Here is a 23,643-nt window from a genome sequence, read left to right as displayed (position 1 = left end):
TCAACCTGTACTGTTGATTAAATCTGAACATGCTGACAATGTGTATTTTGACAACCCCACTAACTTAAAATCTTTAGCAAATAATGCTATGGGGTCTCCATGGTCTTTGTTTCTTTGTAAATATAAACATTCTTACTGTTTCTGTAGCAATAGGAGGTTATAAACCAAACTTTCACTAGGACTGTTTTCAATAACAAAAAAAATCTATAGCGCCTTGTATAAAAATCATGGAGACTCCATGACCTGTGGGCATTTTTTGTTTACAAGCAGTATGTATATATGTATTAGAGGCAGAACTGTTATTTATCACAAAGTTATGTTGTGGATGATTCTTTCTAAAATAAATATATGTTTTCTGTCATTATGAGAAATAAGTATTTTAGAGCCATCTCGAAAAGTTTGAAGTGTCAAAGCTTCAAATATACTAGTATATCTTCCATGTTTCAGCCTTGTTTTTCTAATCAGCTGTGAGATGAACTGAGAGGTAACGGTAAACCACCTGTCTATGCCAGGGAAAATGTCTTGAGTTGTGTCACACTTTAGGAGCATTCTGCAACTTTTCTACAGTCACCATCTCACTTAAGCGCTTTTATGAGCAGATGCTCTACTGATACCGTAGTAAAGTCCCTCAGCTCATTGATGCTACAGAGAGAGAAAATTAACTGCTCTAGACTAATACAGGTAAAACTAGGTTTCAACCCCTGGATAATACAGTATTTCTTCAGTTTCACAACAGTATTTTTAATTTTATACTTGTCTATGTTGAGAGATGATCCAATAGTTTATATAGGCAATGAACGTTAGGTTTCTTTTTTCCCCTCTTTTCAGATGAGTTCTGTGTGAATTACTGTAACCGGCTGCGTTTTTTCTATCACAGATTAACTTGTTAACTTTTTGTGTGTCTACAACGAAAATTTATGAATGGAAAACTTCACTGTGTGTTGCTCACTGGGCATATACCTCATGGTACATTGCACAGACGTGTAAGTTGTAAGTTGCACTGCAACATTAAAAAAGGAACATATTGCTCTTTTTTCAAAGATATTAACTTATTTAAGAGATATAGTCTGTACATTATTACAAAGAACATTTATTCTTCCTAAATTCAAACAAAGCTTTTGTTTTGGGGGGGGGGGGGGGAAGTCGTAAACTTCAGTTGTAAATTTGGACTTCAATAAACGAGTTACCTGCACTTAAATTTTGCGTGCGTTCTCTAATCCCTGTAATCACGAAGCGCGGCGAGGGCCGGCCGTGCCGCGGGCGGACGCAGAGCCGGCAGCCGGCCGTGGATCTCCCCCGAACCCACCGGGCCGCTCCCCCGGCCGAAGCGAAGGCAGCTCGCGGGGGATTTTCCCTCCGTTCCACCTTTTAAAACGGCGACACTTGGGATTTGCTCTTTTCTGACTGAAAACAGAACGAGTACTCTCGTATTCTGGAGTAGCTGTCGGGGGGGGGGGGGGGGGGTGGACGACGACGACGACGGGACGACGTTTCCTGGGAGCTAAAAGGAAGACAAATAAACGGAGAACCAGACGTGAGCTGGCCGCAGGACCGAGGACTCCGCTGCAGCGATCGGCGAGCTGCCGGGTCTGCCGGAGGCCGTGCTGACCCGGGCTGTCCCTGCCGCTGGACCCGGCCGCGGCGGCCGCCGCCTCTCCCGGCGCCTCCGCCCTGCCGGGCCCGCCCCCCGCGCCGAGCGCTCGTCCCTTCGCTCTCGCCGTCCGCGCGGGGCGGTCGCTAACATGGCGGCGAAGGTGAGTGCCGCCTTGCGTGAGGGAGGGCGGTGCCGCGGCGGCTCCCTCGGCTTTGGGCTTCCCCCTCCCGCTCAGAGCCACCCACGGTCTCGGCGGGGGGGGGGGGGGGGGGGGGGAAGCCGGGGGACTCCCCGTGGGGTCTCTCGCGGCTCCCCCAGCCTCACGGGAGCTCGCAGAAAAGCGCGGCCCGCCCGGCAGGCTCGCGTCCTGTCAGAGCCGGAGTGCCGGGCCGGCAGCTCCGCGCCTCGCCGGGCGCCCCGCCGGCTGAGGAGAGGGAAGGAGCCCCTTCTGCCGGCGGGTCACACAGGGAACTGGCCGGTCGGGGGGCCGCAGAGGTCGGGAGGAGCGGTGGGAGTGCGCGGGGTCCGCAGGGCGGGAAGCGGGTAGGCCCACCGGGCTGAGGAGCTGTTTGGGGTGTTGCTACCCCAGCCCGCGCTGGTGGTCGCCCTGCACGGCCCTTCCCCGGTGCGGAACTCGGTGTTGGCTCCACGACTGCTCTACTCCAGCGTGGGGGGGATTGTCTAGATGGTCGTAGTTCCTCGGAGCGGGGGCATCCCTTCAGCCTGTAACCGAGGGCTCGGATGAAGGAGGAGTAGGAAAGTAAGAGGTCTCAGAACTGCTTTCTCTGTTGCAGAACTTGAGGTAGAAAGAGGTGGTCCAAGAGAGTGGTTAAATCGTACGGCAGGGAATAAAAGAAGTGTTTCTCTTCTGGTTGTTCTCCGTCTGCTTACAGCTTCTGAAACGCCTTCTGCTCCTTACTCGGGAGATGAGATAGCAAGATTCTAGTTCGCTAGTAGCGTTGTGAAGCGTGGTGGTGTTGTGCATCACTAAAACAAGGATGTTAAAATCACGCTGTTAGAGACCAACGGGGTCACAAGTATCAAAAATATCTTTATTGTAGAGATACTACAGTGTCTTTAAACAGGGAAGAAAAGTGTGCCTGTAAAGAGCTCGGCTTTCTCTCAAATACTTAGACAGGTTTTCCAGTTTTCGTAGTCAAATCGATGAATAGGTTGCTCTCACATGAATCTTCATTTAAAATATGTACATATCTGCAAAGAAAAGGATGATGCAAATGAGGACAGCCAAAGGAATGAAAATGGAGCATTTTACCTTAGTTATGAGACAAATACCTGAAAAAAGAAACCTTATTTGGCTTCACTGTATGCCTAGGTGATCGTGAAGTAGTATATAGTTTAGTACATAAATTCGAGTAATTCAGTACCTTTAGTGAAGTGACAGAAGTTTGTGCGAGTTTTATTCTTCTTAAGTTTTCACTCTCTGTGGGTTACCGTCTGGCAGACAAAGATGAAAAACAAATCTGTGGGGTGTCAGTAAGTTGAGGTGAAGTGGAAGGATGCTCTGTTCCACTCGTGTGCCATCTTTTTGTAGTCATCACTAGAGATTTATAAAGAAATACATATCCAAATTAAAGTACTGGATTTGGCCTAGAAACTTCTGACAATTGTCACATCTCATGTAACTTCTGGGAAAAATAAAAGAATCTGAGACAGTTTTCTGTACTACCTCAAGACATCTAAGTCGTAGCAGGAAACCATAAACCCGTGCCTCTTATTCCTTGAGGAACAGCTCTCCACTGAAAATATGACATGCAGTAGCTGCTAAAATTTTAATCTTATTTTAATCTGGCTAGTAGATTCTGATTTTGTGGTAGAGAAGGCAAGGCATATATATATATATATATATATATATACACACACACACATACACGCATCAGGTTTTTGCATATAGCCTACTCCTTTGATTACCTGTTTTTGTTTTGAGGCTTGTTCCTACCTTCAAGGCAAGTTTCCTTATTTGTGCTCCAATTCTTGAAGCAAGTATACAGAATTTACAGAGTTTCAGTTAGAAACAATGTCTTGGAGATTAGCATAAATTAAATATATGGTTTTATTATGCTTTAGTTTGTATTCTTCATCTTTTGAGTTGAAGATAGTGAATTCTTTTTAGTGATGTAGCTTTTTAATTTTTTTTTTTATAGAATCTGTATTTTTGATCTTTGATAAGATTCTAACGCTTTGAAGTAGATTGTTTGAAATGCAAAGACTTAAAGCCAAAATTATCTGGGTACATTTGACAGGTTTATATTTTGATTAGTTTAACTCTACTAATAAAAGGCGTAGCTGTAACAATTTTCTGCTAGAGAGCATATAATACCTTTCTTCAGCAAATAATTGCTGTTCAGTCTTCTCATCAAAAATAATGCCGTGTCTGTTAGTCCGCACTATTTAGTGCTTTGAAATAACCAGTGTGCTTTTTATGCCTGTGAGAAAAACCAGCGTATGGGTGGTACATGTTGCAGCATGATGCCAGTGTCAGTAGCATGGCACTGGTATTAGTGGAAATCTTCTCTTACCCTTGACCTCCCCTCCCCGTCCAGAGCATTGCAGCTGATAATTTCTAATATCTGTAATTCTGGTGATGTTTAGATCTATGTTCATATTGAATTTGTCTCCAGAAGATGTCATCTGGGCTCACAGCTTTATGGCTCCTGGTATTTACATCTGTTGCCATGAGGGATTGAGTGATTTTCTTTTGTTAGTTTCATAGGGCTTAGGTCAGAGCATTAATTCAGATAAAAGCAGAACTAGTAGTAAAATGCAGAGCAGATGTTGAACTATTTCAATTAAAAAAAAAAAAAAGTAATATATTTCCTGAAATCATTAAAGAGAACATTTTTGGTTTTGAATCAGTTACTGACTGATGTTCTGGAGTCATTCTACTGGTTGACCATGCAATTCTGGCATTTTTTACAGCTCAAGCTTGTTGCAGATGTTTTTCTCTGTACTTCTTTCCTAGTCTTTGATATAACTACATGATCCTGCCATTTCTTAGTTCTCAATAACTTCTTTTAGAAGACTTCATAGGTAAAATATCTTTTAATTTCTTTAACTAAACAGTGGATTATTTTCCTTGTTTAATATGTAATATCCTTTGAAGTAATTTTAATAAAATAATTTTAATAATAAGAAACAACTTAGCTAATTGAAGTATTTTTAATATACCTAGTCATTAGATAAAGGAAGAAGATAGGCAACTCAATGTAGTGAAGCCTCTTTTTATGTAGTCAAGGTGACGTTGCTTTTCCTTCACCCCAGTTCTTTGTGATTTTAGTGGAAGAGAGTGAAACCTTCTTGGAATAATTGTGCCAGTATAAATGTTAGATAGTACAGCTGTTCACTTGGATTTTTAAATATTTATGCATTTGTCTTCAGGCATCCAAAAGTAAAGCAATTACTGTCAGTCAGGAATTGGACCACTTTCATCGTTCCTGGCATAGCTTTCTCTTTTACATTTAGCACAATATGCTCCATTGTGACTCTTTAAAACGAATTAATCAAATTTGTTAAGTGAACAACATAACGTTTTCATGCTTTCTCACTTCTCACTTTTAAATTTTATTTTCCTTCTGGTATCTACTGAGAATTGGTATGTTGTCTTGGTAGCATCTTGTGCTGAAATAAGCCATATGAATTACAATACGTTTTAAACAGTTTTCTTTAATAATTCTTAAAAAATACAGACTTTTTCTGAGGACCCATGTCCCTTTGTAGATAATCTCCTGTAGCTCAGACTGTGGCATTTTGCTCTAAGCAACGCTATCAGAAAGACAGTAACTGTGTTAATTGGTTCGTATTTTGATTAGTGCCATCCTCTCTCACCTATTTTCTGTGTCCTGGGGCTGCTCAGTGCTGGAAGAGCTGCTCTCCTGTGCTGGGCACAGCTGAGTCAATAGAGCCTCCTGGTGACTTTTTCTGCTGAGATGGTCGCGTTAGGCACTGAAAGGCCAAATGGCAAGTAGTCCTCAGTATAGCAGTTGTAACCTAAGTTGTACTAAGTGTGTTAGATCATTGATGTTTAACGTTAAATAACATTATATGTTAAACCTTTTGTCAACATGTGACTAACTGAATTTTTTCACAATGCTGGTCAACGCACATGATATCCGCGTGGCTGTATTTTCACATCTGTAGGACTTTTCTCTCTAGGTTTCTGGAAGTGGTACGACCTTCCATCTTCCTTCTGACCGTGTCCGCGCTTGCCAGCATAGCTAGGTCAACATGGGAAAAACACGGTTCTTTAGTAACACAATTTTTGGTATCTCCCCCTCTGCCCCGCTCCAAATCCGGACGTGGTGTTGGCTTAACTTGCAAGGTGTCTGCTCCTGCGCCTGTGTGCGTGTAAACCCTCCCTCCTTCCCCAGGTGAGGAAATGGGCGACAGCTATCCCAAGTTCTTGCCTTTGAGTCACTGCCCTGCCTGTCAGCCTCTGTGGGAAAAGGAGCTCGATCAGCCTCTGCTTTTGTGCTGTCCTCATCTCCCCTGGCTGGGACTCGCGATGCAGCAAGTTCCTCAGAGTCGTATCCCCAGCTTTCATCTAGTGGCCATGTCTAGCAGTTCTGTATCAGTGCCCCCCGGGCCTCTTATACTTCATCTGCAAAGGTAAAGTAGTTTGGGGTGTCACTGTTGTAAATTAAGAGAATAGTACATGCTGGTCAGCATGGTTATGTTTACAGTGATGGCTTTGCCAGCTGAGGGTTGCCAGCCTAGCTGTGCTGGAGTCGCGGGGTTTTTTGATGCTTCCAGCTGACATAGCTGTGTTACAAAAATGTCGTAATGTCAACCTGGCCTGAAGAGAAAAAGAGGTGGGGTTCTGTTTCTCGAAGCAAAATGAGCTCAGTCCTACGCATTTTCCTACCGTTTCTATGTTAAAGGAAAGCATGAAATAAATAGTAGCCACTAGCAGACTTTTAGGACGGTGCCGTAGTTATGCTGACAGGAAGGTTTTATGCTCCAAGGAGAGGGAAGGGGCACATTGGCTGTATGTTAAGAGCAGGAATACTATATATTAATAGACCGTTACTGTAGAGAAACCTTAAGTAACCCTTCCTCCCCTTAGCCCCCCATGCGAAAAAATGCAAGTGAAGAATCATTTTTAGCTTTGACGTGCGGAAAACAGACTCCACAATCAGTGAGACTGTAAAGTAGGTATGTTTATTCAGCTCTGGGCCGCACGGGGGGTAGTCCCACCAAAGTCGTGCGCACCGCACTCGGCAGTTTGTCTCAAGTTTATACAGTCAAGTGTTACATATTCACAATACGCCTATACATATGCATGACCTATCCCCGCGCCATATTAAAATTAGCTCCGAGAGGTCATTTCCATAGTCTCCTCTCAACTGCGCTTGCGCAGTGCCTCTTTATGGTGGTCGTCTGGTGGTCGCAGAGATGAAGATAGATGACTCCTCTTCGTCACCGCTAGTAACCTTTTTTCTTGCGCAGGCTCAGTGATTTCTTGGTATTCACCCAAGCCGCAAGACCGGTCTTAGCTGGCTCTTGGGGCCTGCTCCTGCTTCTTATCAGGAGCTGTCTCTACCTCATTGGCTGGTCCTTGGGACCAGCTCTTCTTATCAAAGACTGTCTTTGCCTCAGCTAATTTCAACAATGTAAGCGCTAAACATCATCCTTCATCCCCCCTTATTATGTCTACTGAGATTCTTTTGACTCCCCTTGTCTCAGCTTTATCCTACAGCTTTCAGCTCTGGCATTGTCTGCTTGCCCCTTCTTTCATAACAGTCCTCTCTCTTATCATAGCAGTGTCCTCCTTTGTTCTCCTACGGCTTTGTGTTTCGTTGTGATTGTATGATCTGAAAGTTTTGCTATGATGATAGCATGGTTTAGAAGTGATGGTGTTTTGCTGTCTTGAGTAGTTTAATCTGCACGTGATTGATGTCTGATGAACCTGAGCTAATTCAGGGTGGTGCTTTTGCCTTTCTTCGTGTTTATTTTGTTTTCACTATTATAACTAAACGCTATGGAGCAAATCCTGCTCTTTTGACAGGGTATTTCCAACTGAAAGCTGAGGTAACAATGAGGATATAGTGGAGTTTTATACTAGGGATTTAAGGTATTTCCCAAAATCAAGTTGTTTTTTCCCTGCTTTTCTATTTTTCTGGCACTCTACCACCATCATCTCTATGCAGATCCTGGGAACATTTTTCATACTTTAAAAATAAGTTTAAAAAATGTTTCAGGTGAAGAACATAACAGAAAAGTCTTTATTGATATAGAAGAAACCATAATCTACCAAAGTTGCAGATGCTTTAACGTGTTGTGGCAAGTTATTTTAATATATGGCATGCCAGCATGCTTAATGCCACTTCTGACTGGAATCTTAAAGCAGTAATTTACAGAAGTTCACGTATTTGAGTTTAAACTTTGTGTCATATACGATGTTTTCTTTCCAAACTAATGTTCTAAGTAGACATCAAGCTATCATGACTAAACCTGTATTCCTGTAATTTACTTTGTAACATATGTGATTCGAAAGGTTAAGCAGGTGATTCTTAATTCCAGTTATTGCTATGTATTTTCATTTATTGTTGACATGCAGTTATTCCAAACAGACAGTAGTTGAACCATTCTATGAATTGGACGGGAGATGATGTTTTTCTGATGTCATGTTAGTAATAAATGTAAATAAAATAGAGGTGCTTTTTGCTGAAACAAGAGAGTCATTCATTGACTTGGACTACCTGTATGTTGACTAGATTAGAACTTAAATTTACCTTAAGGGATGATGGAAGCATCAACATGGCTTTGGACACAAAATTCTTTCTGATATTTTAGTCATAACAGTTGTTGGTGGTGATCTCTAGCTTTTTCTTTACCATTGTAATTTGAGAAAATCTTTGTCTAAGACAGAAGAGGTTTCTGAAAAGTATACTATTTTAAAAAGTTTTTAGAAGTGACATGTTTAATTCCATATTTGATCAAGCATAACACAAGAGTAAAATCCAGATTTTACTGGAGTGAATTTTTTATTTCTGCATTAAGACTCCCTTTTTTCATCTGTCTGGCCCAGGTGGCAAAGCTGGCAGCTGTTTCTTCTGGTCTGCCATTTGCATATATTACTGTATATGCAGCAACAGAAAAGGAATCAAAAGGTCAGCTGGTGAAGCCAAATCAGGTAAGAATCTTACTGTTTGTCAGACTTTAAAATAATACTAGAAGTATCTGCAGAATACCATCTCTTTCCATTGAATTATATTACCCAGTAGATAAAATACATAGCTAAGTAATATGTGATAATAAGAATTACCTCCTAAATAACTGACCACTATAGCACAAATAAAACATGAAGTGTTACAATAGTTAGTAAAGTTTTATCTCATTTTCATAATTACATTATTTCCAGACCAAAGCCAGAAAAGGTAAAGAGTATAGTACTTACTGATAATAATAGTCTTTTTCTATTGTACAATTTCTAGTAATACATTTGTGCATCTTCCAACTATTCTTGCTCATGCTTTTTCAGAATACAAGATATTTTTATCATACTCCGTGATTCTACTTCTTAGAACCTATACGATACTTTCAGTTTTCATTTCTAAAGAATTAACCTGTAGTCACACTTGTGTAAAGTAAGTTTCTTAATATAAAAGAGCATAATTCAGTACAGAGGTTTTATTTGCTGTAATGGGAACACTAAGGATTTGCAGTCTTGAAAAACACTATTCAGTGTAAATACTAATCAGTATACAAAACTATCTCCCCACAGTACAGTTATGCTTTTCTTTCCAGCTTCCAATTTACTGTCCACCACCTCTGAAATCGAAATACATTGAAGAACAGCCTGGTCACTTGCAGAAGCAATTTTCTTCAGTAAGACAGGCAACCGGCCGCTATATTGGATGGTGCAAGGTAAGAAATACCTGCATCCAAAGTTTCCTGCAATTCCTGACAGCACTAGACAAAAACATTTTAAAACCAGCATGCTTCACCCTGGAGTTGTTTTTTTGCAGTTCCTTCTATTAGCATACACCTATAATTTAAGATGCAAAAATGAACCTTTTTCTCATTTTTCTCTGCTGTGCTTGTAACGGGGAACCTGTGCATTCTCCCTGTTTTCCATATCAAAGGCAGTGAGATCAAAGAGGTCCATTTCGGTCAATGCTGAACTGGATCTCGGCCAACCCACAATGTCAGGTTCAGAAGTATCTCTTGGTTAACTTCTACAGCAAGAGTTACGTAGGTAAATTCTTGCTAGCAGAACTTGATAGCATTTAGGAGTCTGAAATTCCAGGTACAGTTCACAGAGAGAGCAGGCTGCTTCCAAAGGGCGGGTTAAAAGACCTGATGTAGGTACTTTGGGAAAGACAAACTGAATGCATCCAATATAACTGTTAAAGCAGGCTGTTACTAACTAGTCATCAAAAATACCTTGCAACTCTGTTACTGAATACTCTAAGCATAGAAGAAAACGCGATGCCTGTCACCGTCCTCTTTAACTGCTGGTAAAGGACAACTTTTTACTGTCATTGTTGTTAGTATAAGGCATTTTATGCTTGTACTTTTCTCTTACAAACAAAATAGACCCTATTATTTGAAAAAGGCAAGGAAATCAAAATATCTTCCTGTATTTTCTGTAAATTTTGATTCCATTGGTCTGTGAAAATTTTGTCAGTGACTGCATAACTGAAATAATTGAGTTATAAATCTGTATCAAACTTTTCCATGCCCTTAATCAAGTGAGTGTTTTGGAGATTGACTAGCAGTGACCTCTGGTGGTACAAATTCTGTGTTACTGCAAACAAATGATTTCAGTGAAATAACTCAAGATGACATTCTTTTTCATTAATCTCCTAAAGAATGTGTATTTACTCAGTTTGCTTAGCTATCTGAGGACAATGATACCAATAATAGGCTAGTAGATTTTTTTCTGGATAAAGAAAAACTTGTGATTAAATAAATTGACCAATTTGAGGGGAGTAAAGCAAACTAGTTGAGCACACATCTTAAGCCAAATCAGTATTGCTTATCTTTAGCAAAACTGAGCACCATTTTTACAAATTAAAAGACAAAGTCAGTTTTACTGGGTAAGTCTCTCTAGGGAAGAGGAGATAGTATTTTATAGTTGAATTTTCTTCTGTTACACAGTTGGCATCCAGATGTTTTGCTACCCTGCAGTTTTGTTCCTGAGATGTCAATTCTGAAAGTGATCTTACTATATTAAAGAGATTTTTTTAAAATTAAATATGGATGGAAATTTTGAAACTATAAATATAGTAGTCAAAAAGGGGATGGATCTTAGCACAGCCTCTGTAGAAGTTCACTGATCTGGTTTGTGTGTTTTTAAAGTTACATAATACTTCCTTGTCTGACTGTGCTGAGCCATATGTATCAACCGAGTGGTTTTGTACTGAAAACATCTACTTTTGCAAAGATATGACATTTATTTTGCTGAGGTTTTTTTGTTTTGTTTTGTTTTTGTAGGATGCTTTTGTCTTTGTTAAAAATGGAATAATGGATTCAATTCAATTTGGAAAAGGTAGGCGAGTCATGTGTTTCTGAATTGAGCATTTTCTGTTGTTTCTCCTTGCAACTTAGAAAGGTGGTTGAAACAGCAAATTCTAGTTAGAGGGGGAAAGGGTGGAAGGGGAGTACACTGGGATACTTTCTGCAAGTGTGGGGGGGGAAAAAAACCTGGGACCGCTGTTAATTCACTGTGGAGTTTCATTTGCATTCTCAAATGAGAGAAATGGCCAATTAAATAGTATTTCTCATTCCTTTGATTTTAGCTTTGTTCTTAAAATCATAGTATCACAAAATCATTGAAGTTGGAATCTCTATAGATCTACAGATCGTCTAGTCCAGTCACCTGCTTAAAGCAGGTCCAAGGCAGGTTGCTTAGGTCTCTGTCCAGTCAGGTCTTGAACATCTCCAGGGATGGAAATTCCACAACCTGTCTTAGTTATAAAAATGGCTTCTTAATTCTAGCACAAGTTACGAGCAGGATTTGCTTTCAAGCTCAGTATCAGAAACTATATCTAGAAGTTATTTTCCTTAAAAATAGTATATTGGGAGATACCAAAATATGCATTGTCTCATTTAATCTATATTAACTCACAGTAAAATCAAAAATTAAAACTATGCTTTCCTTTTCCTTTATTAAGGACTAATATTTTACAAAACATAAAAAAGTACCTAAGGAGAAAAATTGTTAGTTTTGCTGCTGTGTTTTGAGGACCGTGATTCTCGTTCTATCTAACACAGGCTGCAGAGTGTGCACCTGGAAAATAAGGCATCTTCATTCATTAACAAAACAATCCAGTCTTGGACTGTTTTGAGTTTTGGATATTCGTAATATTACTTTCATCTTTATTTCTCAAGTGGGAAATAAAATAAAAGGATTAATACTGAATTGCTATGCTTCTTTTTTTTCTTCCTCTTTTTTTTTTTAATTCTAAGATGCTTATGTTTACCTGAAGAATCCACCACCAGAATTTCTTCCCAAAGTTGGTGTAATTACAATATCAGGCTTGGCTGGCGTAGTGCTGGCAAGAAAAGGTAGGGTTTTTTTCCTTATTTTCATTACTGATGTGTTGAATATGTAGCATGTAGTAATTTTAGTGGTCAAAAGATTTTTCTGAAACATAGGCAAAAATCTATGCAACCAATATTAAAAAAAAATAAATCCTTCCTGATAAATTGAAGGGACATTATTAAATATTTCTTTTAGAAGCTGGCTAAGACCTAATAGACAGAGCAGGATTATATAGTCATTTTTAATGGTGGAATCAACAGAAGTTCAAAGGAGGACACTTGTTTTGAGTTTGTTCATTATTGGTTTTCAAAAACAGTGTGTGTATGGGAGGAAACTGGAGACAAATTGACAGGCAAGGTTACTGAATATAGCAAAAACTAAGGGAATTTAGAGGAAAGAAGTTAAAGAACGTTGGCATTTGGCTAACAGGTACAAAAGAATACACATTGAAAGGCATGTTTTCGGCAGCTTTGAAGCCAAAACGGTAATTTAATAGATACAGCTGCCTCTCCTTTCCAGATAAATATTAGAGGGATAATACTTCACCTGCTAGAAAATATTGTACAGAAAATGTTTATCTATAACACCTGAGTGTGTGTCTATCTGAACGTTTCACAAAGCAAATGGGTCAATCAAAATATTGGCAGATTTATAATAAAAACATTCTTATATCCCTGTTACTTTTGGTGGGCAGATTTTAAAAAAAAAAAAAAAAAAAGACTCAGGCTTGAGAATCTGTCATCAGGGCTCCTTGTCAACAAACAGGAACCTAAGCCTGGCCCAGCCATTCTCGCGTTTGAACAGAGGCCCCAGTTTCCTGGCTCCTGGTGGCTCCAAATTCTGCCGACTCTGTCCTCAAGAGAGCATGCATGGAGCTAGTCAAGAACCACAGCAGCTCCTAAGTGACACAGACGTTCTTCTCATTTTTCACAGTACTGGAAAATCTAATTTGGGATTATTTCTCATTCAAGAAACCAATATTCAGAATATCAGTGTCTCCTGCAAACGTGACTGCACTAAAGTGTAATCACACCGTGTATTTTTTCCTCCAGCCATTATGGGGATAAGTTTGATGTAAACAATGGTTAGGTGTTAAACAATTGCTTTTAATTGATACAACTGCTTAGCTTTACATTTCATTAGTGTCTAATTATTTGAAATATTTGGCTTTATACAGATTCTAGATTTAAGAAAATTGCTTATCCGTTGGGACTTACTACTTTAGGAATTTCTGTTTGTTACCCAGCTCAGTCAGTGGTAATCGCTAAGGTAAGTTTACTTGTCTATTAATATTGAATTAACAATTAATTTAGTCATAGCATTCCCATTTCACTTGAATTAAGCGTCATGGGACTGGGAGTCAGAATTCACATGCATCTTCATTAAAACATATAATCCATCACAGGTGTTAATTGCATAACTATAAAAAAATGAATAAACTGACTGAATTTAAAAATGCAGTTGTATAGCCTCTCAAATTTTAATCCTCATTTCTCAAGTAAATGAAGATCATTGCTGAAATAAAAGTAAATAAAAAATAAAGCTTTGCTGAACTTGATAGATGTGCAGTTTGAGATACTGTACAACTGCATCTCTTGTTAGAATTCCTTGTTTTCCAGTTACTGTGATCTTGCAGTTGTCTACCTGATTAGAATTTGTCTTAGTTGTTTATGTAGAAAAGGAGAGCTATAGTTAATATTTTTCATGCAAGAACTGTTTACACACAGTACTTTTCTACACAAAAAGTGAATTGAAAAGCAGGATATATAGTCTATGTATCTGTTCTGGTTTCAGCTGGGATAGAGTTAATTGTCTTCCTAGTAGCTGGTGTAGTGTTATGTTTTGAGTTCGGTATGAGAGGAATGTTGATAACACACTGATGTTTTCAGTTGTTGCTGAGGAGTGTTTAGACTAAGTCAAGGATTTTTCAGCTTCTCATGCCCAGCCAGCAGGAAGGCTGGAGGGGCACAAGAAGTTGGGAGGGGACACAGCCAGGACAGCTGACCCAAACTGGCCAAAGGGCTATTCCATGCCATGTGACGTCATGCCCAGTATATAAACTGGGGGGAGTAGGGGTGGGGGGAATTGCCGCTCAGGGCATCGGTCAGCGGGTGGTGAGCAATTGCACTGTGCATCACTTGTTTTGTACGTTCCAATCTTTTTATTACTACTACTGTCATTTTATTATTGTTATTATTATCATTATTAGTTTCTTCTTTTCTGTTCTGTTAAACTGTTCTTATCTCAACCCATGAGTTTCACTTTTTTTCTCAATTCTCTCCCCCATCCCACTGGGTGGGGGGGAAGTGGGTGAGCGACTGCGTGGTGCTTAGTTGCTGGCTGGGGTTAAACTATGACAATATCTCTTCCTTCTCTATAGTTTTCCAGTGTTTCCCTGTTTAGAAAAGCACATACTGCTTCATAAGAATTCTTTGTAGTTCCCTGACGAACTTTGTATTTATAGTTTCAAAACTGCCCTTCTGTGTTAATCTGATGAGATAGGAAAATTAGTTTAGTTAGTTGTGTTTCGTTCTAGGACTTACCAATCTTTAAGTTAAATGATCAGGTTTCAGTTTTGACAGAAAGATTTGTGGGACATTATCCTGAAATCTGATTGAAAAAATTACTATTTAAGCTCTAACTTTCCATCATGATGAATCAGTTGCTATTGTTATTAATTTTAGTGAGGTGGTTTTGTTTGGTATTTTTATACTTCCAGAGTACTTAGGAAGATATCACAAAGACCTATAATGCGGTTAAAATCTTTGGGCAATCTTATATTGCTAAACTGATATGTTGGTTTTTTTCTTATATGCAAATCAGTGAGGATTACTGTTTCTCAAGAGGCAGTGGAATTTCTTGGCTTATTGTCATAAGACTTAAATGTCAGGGTTGGAAGATGGAGAAATTAATAGGAATGCTACACTGTACGTTATGACCTATCTCAGGAAGCTAAATCCTTGTTTCCTATCTACTTACATTCTGTATCACCTTTTGCACAGTTTTTTGTAGTTGCAACTCTGAAGTGTTCTGTTTCTACAGAGCATTTGTAAAGGTACTCCATAGTTACTGCAGTATTATAAAATTACTTTTCAAAAATAGACTGAAGGATTTGGCCATTTGTAAAGCAAAGCACTGCTCACTAATATGGGCCAGGTCGTCTTTTGGGGCTTTTTCCTTTTGTGTTACTGTCTTTGATCATTTCCAACATAGTGAGACAAGTTTGGATCCTTTAAAGCTGCTGCTCCAGTCTGTTGTGTTAACACTGCCAAAACACTGTTTGCTGATCAGGTTTTGATTTCATTTTGAGTAGGTGGATGTAGCATGTGAATGCTACCTGTGGATTTCTAATACCAATTTAAACATTATTTACGATTTGTTTGATGTAAGAGAAACATGCACTAGATCTTGAAAAGTAGATGATTAAAATGTCTTAGCATGGGGTCAAGCATGTTCTCATGCAGATAAGATGCATTTCATTTGAATAGTCTGTGTATCTTAGTATTTTTAAAGCTGTTGTTAAATTATGTTTTTTCTAAAAAAAATAGGTAACAGGGAAAAAGTTATTTTCTGCAAGCCATCAAATCTATGAAGCTGTGCGATCACTATGGGCAAAAAAGGAAGATGGCACCAAGGTAGGCTTTCTGAAGTAATGACTGTAACTCATAAATTCAAAGGGAGAAAAAAGGAAATTAGAAAGCTAAGTACTATTCTGCTGATACTGTTTAAGATTACTAATTGCGTTAAGTGAGGCACAAAACCCCCCTCTGATATTTTTGTAACTTCAGTGTTTAATTTATATCTTATTTGTTATGCCTTTCAGACCAATAGATCGCAAGATCCCCTATGTAGTCCCACAATACATGCAAGATGCACAAGAGAAGACTGACTTTCTCTTACAGCTCATTTTTGATCTTGACAAAAATAATCCATTCTGATTCAAGCTTGGGTCCTAAGCAGACCACTGTATTTAAGATAAAGACACACAGAATGACAGTGGGTATGACTAGCTTATTCTTACACAGATCAGTGAAAGAAATTCCACAACCCTTCCAGGTAGTCTGTTTTAATTACCCTGTGATATAGATTGTCCATGTCTGATTTTTTTTTTTTTTTTTTCTCCTTGTCCTGTCCTCATTGCAGCCATAGTGAATACATGGTCAGTAACCTCTTCATATTGACCTATTACGTATGGAAAATTTATCATGGTTTTTGACATTATCTTCTCCCTAGTATAATCTTTTCTTATAGAGCAGGCTTTCCAACTCCTACGTAATTCTTGTTCTCCTCTGAGCTTTCTGTAGTTTCTCTCTCTCCTTTCTCTGTTTTTAGGGTTTTTTCTGTGTGGCTTGGGTTGTTTGGGTTTTTTAAGTGGTCAAAATAGAACATAGTAAACCAGCTGAGGCCTTGCCAGCCCTAAGTAGAGGAATATTAGCAGCCTGTAAATTACATATGGAATTTGGGCTAGTACATCTCAGAGTTAAGCCTGGTTTTTCTGCAACCTGAAGGGGTTTTTCTCCAGTGGAAATTATAAACCCTTGACAAAAGTAGTACTTCCCTGAGTAAAATTTCAGCTTTGCACAGTGATTGTTTTTTTTTTTTCTCTTTTCAAAAGAAAATTAAAGTTTCCCAGTTATATTAACATTTAGAAGTATTTGCTTTGAATTTATGGTGTTCATTTGTATGCAGTCCTCATCTTTTATTTCCACCGAGGAGCACAAATGGAATTCTGAGTTTTGAAAATGAGGTTCAGATAAATGTCATTAAACTGATAGTGAAACAAGAACTGATGTGGTAAAGATGGTTTCTATTAACTTTATTTTTTTCTCTGAGTGAAGCCTGTTACGAAACCAATATATTATTTTTCATTACTAGGGTGTTACCACGATTTATCTTTCCATCTTGTGTTAACTAAGGGTAGTAAGTGTTCTGTAAAAATGAAATACTATTTCAGTCTGAAAATGAACAGTGACTTCCTTGTGAAGTACTTTGAGGGTCTCAGGTAAAAGCACAGTATCACTTAAGTATATACTTGTGACAAAATAAATTTCCTTACATGTGAATTTGAAGTTATTGTCTCTGAACTGTGGGGTTCTTTCATGCATTTTATTTTTTCCAGCTGTGTCCCTTGAGTGCAGCTGACTTTAACACTACTAGTTGAATATCATTATATGATGTCATATCTGAAAATAATTTCATAAAAGATAAGCTTTCAGACTTGAAAGGTTTATTTTGCAATAATGTATTAAGCATATACCCATGTGCATTTTTTTATTAATGTTTGGTTCACAGCTGCAGCAAGACTCAAAATCAGTTACGCAAGAAGATAAGAAAAAGAAAGAAATTTCTAGTACAAAACCTGAGTCTGCTATTGAGTCAAGATCATTTAACAGAACAGAATCTTCTCCAGTAGAGTCTTGGAGTAAAACAGATCCAGTGCCTTCATCAGGTGAATTAAACATTTCAAGTGTAATCTCAGGGCAACTTGCAAATCCAATTACTTGACTTAATTTTGGAGTTACCCTTGCTTTAAAATGGAGCAGACTGTCATAGAGTATTCTTGAGAATATATTGTACACACTGTCAGTTAATATATACTTCAGAGCCTCAGGGTGGTGATAATTTTCTCACTGTGGAACCTGTCACAGTATCAGAATTCTTATGTATTTGTTGTTCTCTCTCAATAATGTTTTCTTTCATTCCATATGGTGTGGACCATATCCCATAGTGTTAGCAATGAGATGATACCATCAAGTACTTCTGTTAAATGCCTACTTTAAATTACCCTTCTGTTGTTGGAATACTGTAAGTGTAATTTAAAGGATTACTGCTGGATTTTTGTGAAAAGAGCTAATTTGAATTACTGTTCATTTCTCTGTACATGTTCTGTATCTTCAGATATTGTTAAAAGAGGAATGTGTAATTGACAAATGAAGCATTGGATTTTATTTTGCTAGTTTTTTTGCAGTGGTATTCTTTGTGCTTCTTAAGTGGTTGAGCTAGTTGACTAGATCATGTAGCAGCATATTTAACATACAAATATTTTGATAGGCCAATTGCTAAGAGAAATAGTAGAATTACCTGTTAAAGGAGAACTAAATTTGTTTTAAAATATTGTTACCTTTGTAGGGGCAGTTTTCAGATTTTACTCGTCACTTAAACTTGCTTACTTCTTTTTATTGTGTTCTTTACCAGAATATTTTTTTTTTCTGGAAAGCAAGCAGAACATACTTGGATGGGTTTTTAATTTTTTTTTTTCCTTTATTTTCACTATAATACACATTCACACCTTCCTTTGCTTTGCACCTGTATTTTTTCTGATTTAGTTTGTGGAATGCTTTGATCTGTTTTTACATTCGCTTCAGGCCAGACTGTCTTTAATGGTTTTATATATCTTCTGTCTTTGCTTTCATGGTTGGAATTAGTTCATGTCCCTAACACAGCCAAAAATATCCATGCCCTAAATTAATCTGTGTTTTCAGAGATGTTTATTTTCACTAGTCCAAAAGGGGCAAAGCTTTCAGGAGAACATAGCACCCTTTGTTAAACCAACTGATGTAGCTGGAAAAGAAGCAGACTAGTAATCAGAGGCACAGTCCTAAAAAACCTGCCTTTATATTCTCTTCGATCCTCTGGAATTACAGTATCATTAAATATGTCAGCCTTTGTGCATTGTCATTCAGGATGAGTGTGAGGGCTCAACGTTTTAGTAAACTTAGTTCATTGTTTTTGGAAGTCATGAAGTGAAACTATGTAAGAGTGTTTGTCTTAATTTGGAATTCCTACCATCTGGCAGCAGCTTCAGGGAAGATACTGATGCAGTTGGTTTTGGGAGACAGCTGTGCTCCTGGGAGCAGTGGGGGAAGAAGGACTGGAGATTTTTTTTCCATGTCCCAAACTTTCCCTTCCTTTCCATGTGTAGGGCAAAGCATCACTATTTCTTCTCTCACCCTGCTGTGTTCAGGAAGTATTATTATAGAGAGTAGGAGGAAGACCTGCTCTCCATCCACTGCTGTAAGCTAATAATTACAACATGCCTTCATCGTCCTGTATCACTTACACAGTTTGGACTAGAACATATGTATTTTGATCTTTTGTAAGTGTTTGGTAATACGGTAATTCTCAAAATGTGTCAATAAGCTTTTTTTTTCTACAGCTCAAATGTGTATTTTTTTTAATTAAACTGCTTTAATATTTCCCACAGGAACAGCAAAGAAACCAAAATTTAAGCCTGATCCAAAACTTATGGACCATGGTCAGTCCAGCCCAGAAGATGTGGATATGTACAGTACTAGAAGCTAAGACAAATCTGCTTACAAATCTTTGCAAAGTATTACAGATGGGGGGGGGGGGGGGTGGAGAAGGGAAGGAATAATCCTTACAATATATACTCCATGAATTATAATTTAATCAGCTATTTTCTTATATCCCAGTTTGTATTACTGACTTAGATGATTCTGTTCAGTGAATATTTCGTTTGTCACTACTTGGAAGTAGTGAGAATTCACTTATTGTCAGTGTCATTAGTGAGACACTGAGAAAATGAGGTTTGTCAGTGTCTTCTCACAATGAGGTTTCTCTGTGCCAAGCTTGTTAATAAACGTCACTTTACAAAGGATATTTGAAAATGTAGACATATCTCTATACTTCAGCTCAGATGTTCATTGATCTAAAAGAACAATGTGATGGGTGGGGTTGGCAGAGGCTTCTTTGTCTTTTTTCTTTCAACTCTGGACTGAAGTGCAACTTCTTATTGGTCTGAGTACCTTTAAAAAGTTGGTTCTTAACATGATACGAATAGCGTTATCTTTAATGCTTCTATAAACAAGTCACTTTTTTTTTCATCACAAAGTCATTTGTTGTTTGCCTGTTTCACAAAGGTGAATGGAAACAACTTGTCCTGCATACTTCTTGTGTCTTTAAATATTACTTAAGTTGGGAAAAAACACACAACTGACCTCTAAAACATCCTTTATAGACTATGCATTAGTTTTCACCTACTTCTAATACTTTGAAGAACTGTATGCAAATTGCTTAATCCATGAAACTGATACTGTTTGAATTTATGTAGAATGCATTAGCAATGTTTAGGAAGATGGAAACCTTCTGTAGTTTTGAGGTTTAAAGTGTTGACAAGTAATAGGCAGAAGTAATAGGCAGCCAACTTTTTCTTCCCAGAAGTTTGTATGCAGTACCCATTGATCTTGGTAGGATTTCTGTGAAATTCTGTCTTTTTTCATAAGAATGAAATCAGAAATTGATTAAGTTTCCTAGGATGAAACTTTCAAACGCTGCTTTTATCATTGTTTGTATCGCTATACTTATGTTCATCCTCCATTTCTCTTCAAAACACTCTTGTAAGGGTTGGAATAGATCTGGTGGTCTTCGAAGTGCAACTCATTATCAGTACATGGTGATAATCAGCCCACTGCCTAGAGGTAATCTCATCTGCATCTGCTGTGGCACTTCCCTAATACACAGACTGCAAAAGGACACTGTGCTGGTAGTTTGTCCTTCGATCTGTTGAATTCTGTTACCTTTCAATTAATGAAAATATGTGCTTTGTTGTAAAGTTGAGGGGGGGAAGCAAGAACAAATTATACAAACAGGTAGTTTGTACTTTCAGACTTAAACCTGAAAAGAAATGCTGCTTCATATTAATGTATTCTCAGCACGGGGATGTGAAGGGATATTTGCTCCTGTTGTCCATAAGAAGAGATTCATAACCTGATTCCTTCTTCTAAGGCTGCTGATGCAAAGGCAAATGACTAGTGAAATACAGGCAAACAGTATTTCTAGTGTCACTGTGGGGCTAGCAGAAGTTGTGAGGAGATACTGCACTATGGAATGTGCACAAGGCACAAATGATGAATGAGCAAAGGAATAAGTAAAGCTTTTATGATAGTTCTGAAACAGATAAGTATTGATATTTTGGAATCCAAATTTCAGGCAAACTGTTGGACTTTGTTATACAGAGTCCAATGGAAGGTGAAGTCAGTAAATGTGAAGTTTGAAGAAGAAGAATTCTATTAGTTAAACTTGCTTGGGACAGCTGACTTGGAATTTAATGTGTTTTGTTTCTTTAATCATCTCTTAAGGCCCAGGAAGCTGTCAGAATTCAGGCAGCAATCAGAGGATATTAAAACAATCTTCACAGAGCTCCTGGACAAAACACATTTAGGGTTCCATTACAGAGAGAGGAGTAGAAGAATTAGATGGCTGGGCTTCATATACCATTTCCAGGGAAACAGATGAAGACATAAGGCAGGAGGTGAAAATGGTGAAGGAATAATCGTTTTCAAGTGCAAGACTGGGTGGCAGAAATTGTATTATCTATCTCCCTTTGATCAGATTCTGGATAAAAAATATAAAGGAAAAACCATCTGCTCTACTTCCTAGATTCTATTTAAATTCTGACTTATGTCCTTTGAGTGATAAGCTACCACAACAAGTCAGCAAGAAAGGTAAGATGATGCAGGTTTGCAAGGATTTTGTAGGGTTTTACTGTGGTGACATTTTTTAGTACATGGTGGAAAACTATGCACAGGAATTAGTCTTCTGGGAGCAGGGAGAGAAGCTGCCTTGGATAGTGTCGTGGTTTAACCTCAGCCGGCAACTAAGCACCATGCAGCTGCTCACTTACCCCCCACCCAGTGGGATGGGGAAGAGAATTGGGGAAAAAAAGTAAAACTCGTTAAAGAACAAGCATGTCTGCGCTTTCCAGGCAAGAGTAGGCCTTGATGTCCTCTACCTGCAGTGCCAAAAGCTAGTCTGGTCCTTTCCAAACTTTAAGGGCATTACTACTCAAATCTCATGATAGAAATGAAAGTGTCTGGTCTGCAAAAGGTACGTTGGACTCCTTGGTGGTTAGGCAGTCAAGAATTAGATGTTTCATGCAAGCAGTTCGTATTACAACCCCTGATTTTACAAGAAGTTCATGCTGTAAATGGACATGATACAGAAAGCTTTCCTTAGGCTGTATTTCGGTCTCAAATTACTCATTGGGGCAAAATTGTAATAGAACTATACCTCAGAGTTAAATTGTCATTCAGAAGTCTTAGATACGTTTTCTGGGACATAATTTAAAATCATTGCTCCTACCCACTTTGATGAATGAACAGGATGCTAGAGTTCATAAAATGGTATCCCTGTGCTGTGTTATTTCTTCTTGGTGGATGAGAGGAGTGAGCCAGCGCAGGTTTATTCTAGTACAGGGTTTGCCTACTGCTGTCACTTCTTAGTTTAGTTTTTTCGTCGGTTGAGATTTCTCTTTCTCCTTCTTCTCTACAAGACAGGGTAGGGTTTTTTAGTTTGTTTTCTATTGACAGTTTTTGTTTAGTATCCCCACACAGTTGAAAAGCTGGGACTAAAATCAGAGGCTTGGGTTTTGGCACTGAAACAGATACAGCTAAAGATGACTGTTTCCCTATCTGCAGCCAAAGAAAATAGGACAAAAAAATTATGAAAAGTTTTATATCCCGTCCTGGTATGTTCTTTGCTTTCAGAAAGACCATAATCAATCTCTCAGTATTTCTTTGTCCTGGAGCATAGATTTATTAGTAGTGGGAGGGAATTTTTTAGTAAAACCTGGAATATGATATATTATAATAGTTCTTTGCTAACACAAATTTCTATTAGAATCAGTCATTGTCTTGTCCACCCGTGTGAGACACATGGTGAGAGAAATTTCTACAGGTATCAAAAAAGATGCAGGTTATTATAGAGAAGTTTGGAATGTATTTGCTGAAATGAAGGCAGCCCAAATCAGATTACTAATCTGCTCTCGTACAAATACTGGAAAGGTGACTGTGAATCTTTATTACTCAGCTGCCATTTTGTGAGGTGTTTCTCTGTCAAATCTAAAAAGGTGCCTGCCCTCTTCAGTTCAGACATCTGAACCTCCACATTTTATATAATACTCTACAGATGGCTTGTTCTAGATAACTACAAGGAGCTGTAGCCACATCTCTGTATTAATAATTTATAGTAAAGGTGCTATGCAATGGCATTAAAAAAGCAAATTCAAATCTATGTTATGCCATGCTTGCGAGTCCTCATTGTAAATATATGTGCCTGACTTGATCTCTTGAAGATTTCAGACCCAGTACGCAAACCTGTTAAACAATGAAAAATTAACATAAGTACACAGGAAAAATTGCATTGCAAGACATGGTTTTATTAATTTATAGTGAAACACTTTGAAATGCCTCTCAAATGTATCATTAATAGTCATTTAAAGCTTCTTTCATAATGCAATAATACAGTAACATAATAAAAGTAAGAATGTATACTGTAATTTTTATATGATGTAAGTTATATATTTGTGAAAAATCCAATGTCTTAAAGAACTGGGTCACATGATATTTTATAATATAGAAATAGTTATAATTTAATGCATGTTTTTTATTTATGATTGATTGTATTCGATATATAGAGATTTGGAACTTGTTGATACTAATTTTTTATTTACATAAAACTGATTGTGATACTTTATTTTGTCATATCGTTGTGAAGCACCTGAAAATAAAGGGTGATAAGATAC

The 23,643-nt window shown here is 38.2% G+C and overlaps 1 protein-coding gene across 1 annotated transcript; it reads left to right on the top strand.

The window, feature by feature from the left end:
• Positions 1-1,688: 1,688 nt before the first annotated feature.
• Positions 1,689-19,721, top strand: APOOL (apolipoprotein O like). The gene is made up of 9 exons (XM_052813476.1): positions 1,689-1,754; positions 8,640-8,744; positions 9,359-9,478; positions 11,051-11,105; positions 12,026-12,124; positions 13,279-13,370; positions 15,650-15,736; positions 17,394-17,550; positions 19,306-19,721. Exons 1-9 carry the CDS (start codon positions 1,743-1,745, stop codon positions 19,401-19,403), a joined length of 825 nt encoding a protein of 274 aa, XP_052669436.1. The 5' UTR covers positions 1,689-1,742; the 3' UTR covers positions 19,404-19,721.
• Positions 19,722-23,643: the final 3,922 nt, after the last annotated feature.

The sequence above is a fragment of the Harpia harpyja genome, chromosome 18 (assembly GCF_026419915.1).
Source record: "Harpia harpyja isolate bHarHar1 chromosome 18, bHarHar1 primary haplotype, whole genome shotgun sequence".
Classification (NCBI taxonomy): domain Eukaryota; kingdom Metazoa; phylum Chordata; class Aves; order Accipitriformes; family Accipitridae; genus Harpia; species Harpia harpyja.
This window is presented reverse-complemented; position numbering and strand designations above follow the sequence as displayed.

Excerpts from the sequence above, each read along its gene's own strand:
- APOOL (XM_052813476.1), top strand. Across the intron at positions 8,745-9,358 it reads AGCTGGTGAAGCCAAATCAG|CTTCCAATTTACTGTCCACC; the intron begins GTAAGAATCTTA and ends TTTTCTTTCCAG. Across the intron at positions 13,371-15,649 it reads AGTCAGTGGTAATCGCTAAG|GTAACAGGGAAAAAGTTATT; the intron begins GTAAGTTTACTT and ends TAAAAAAAATAG.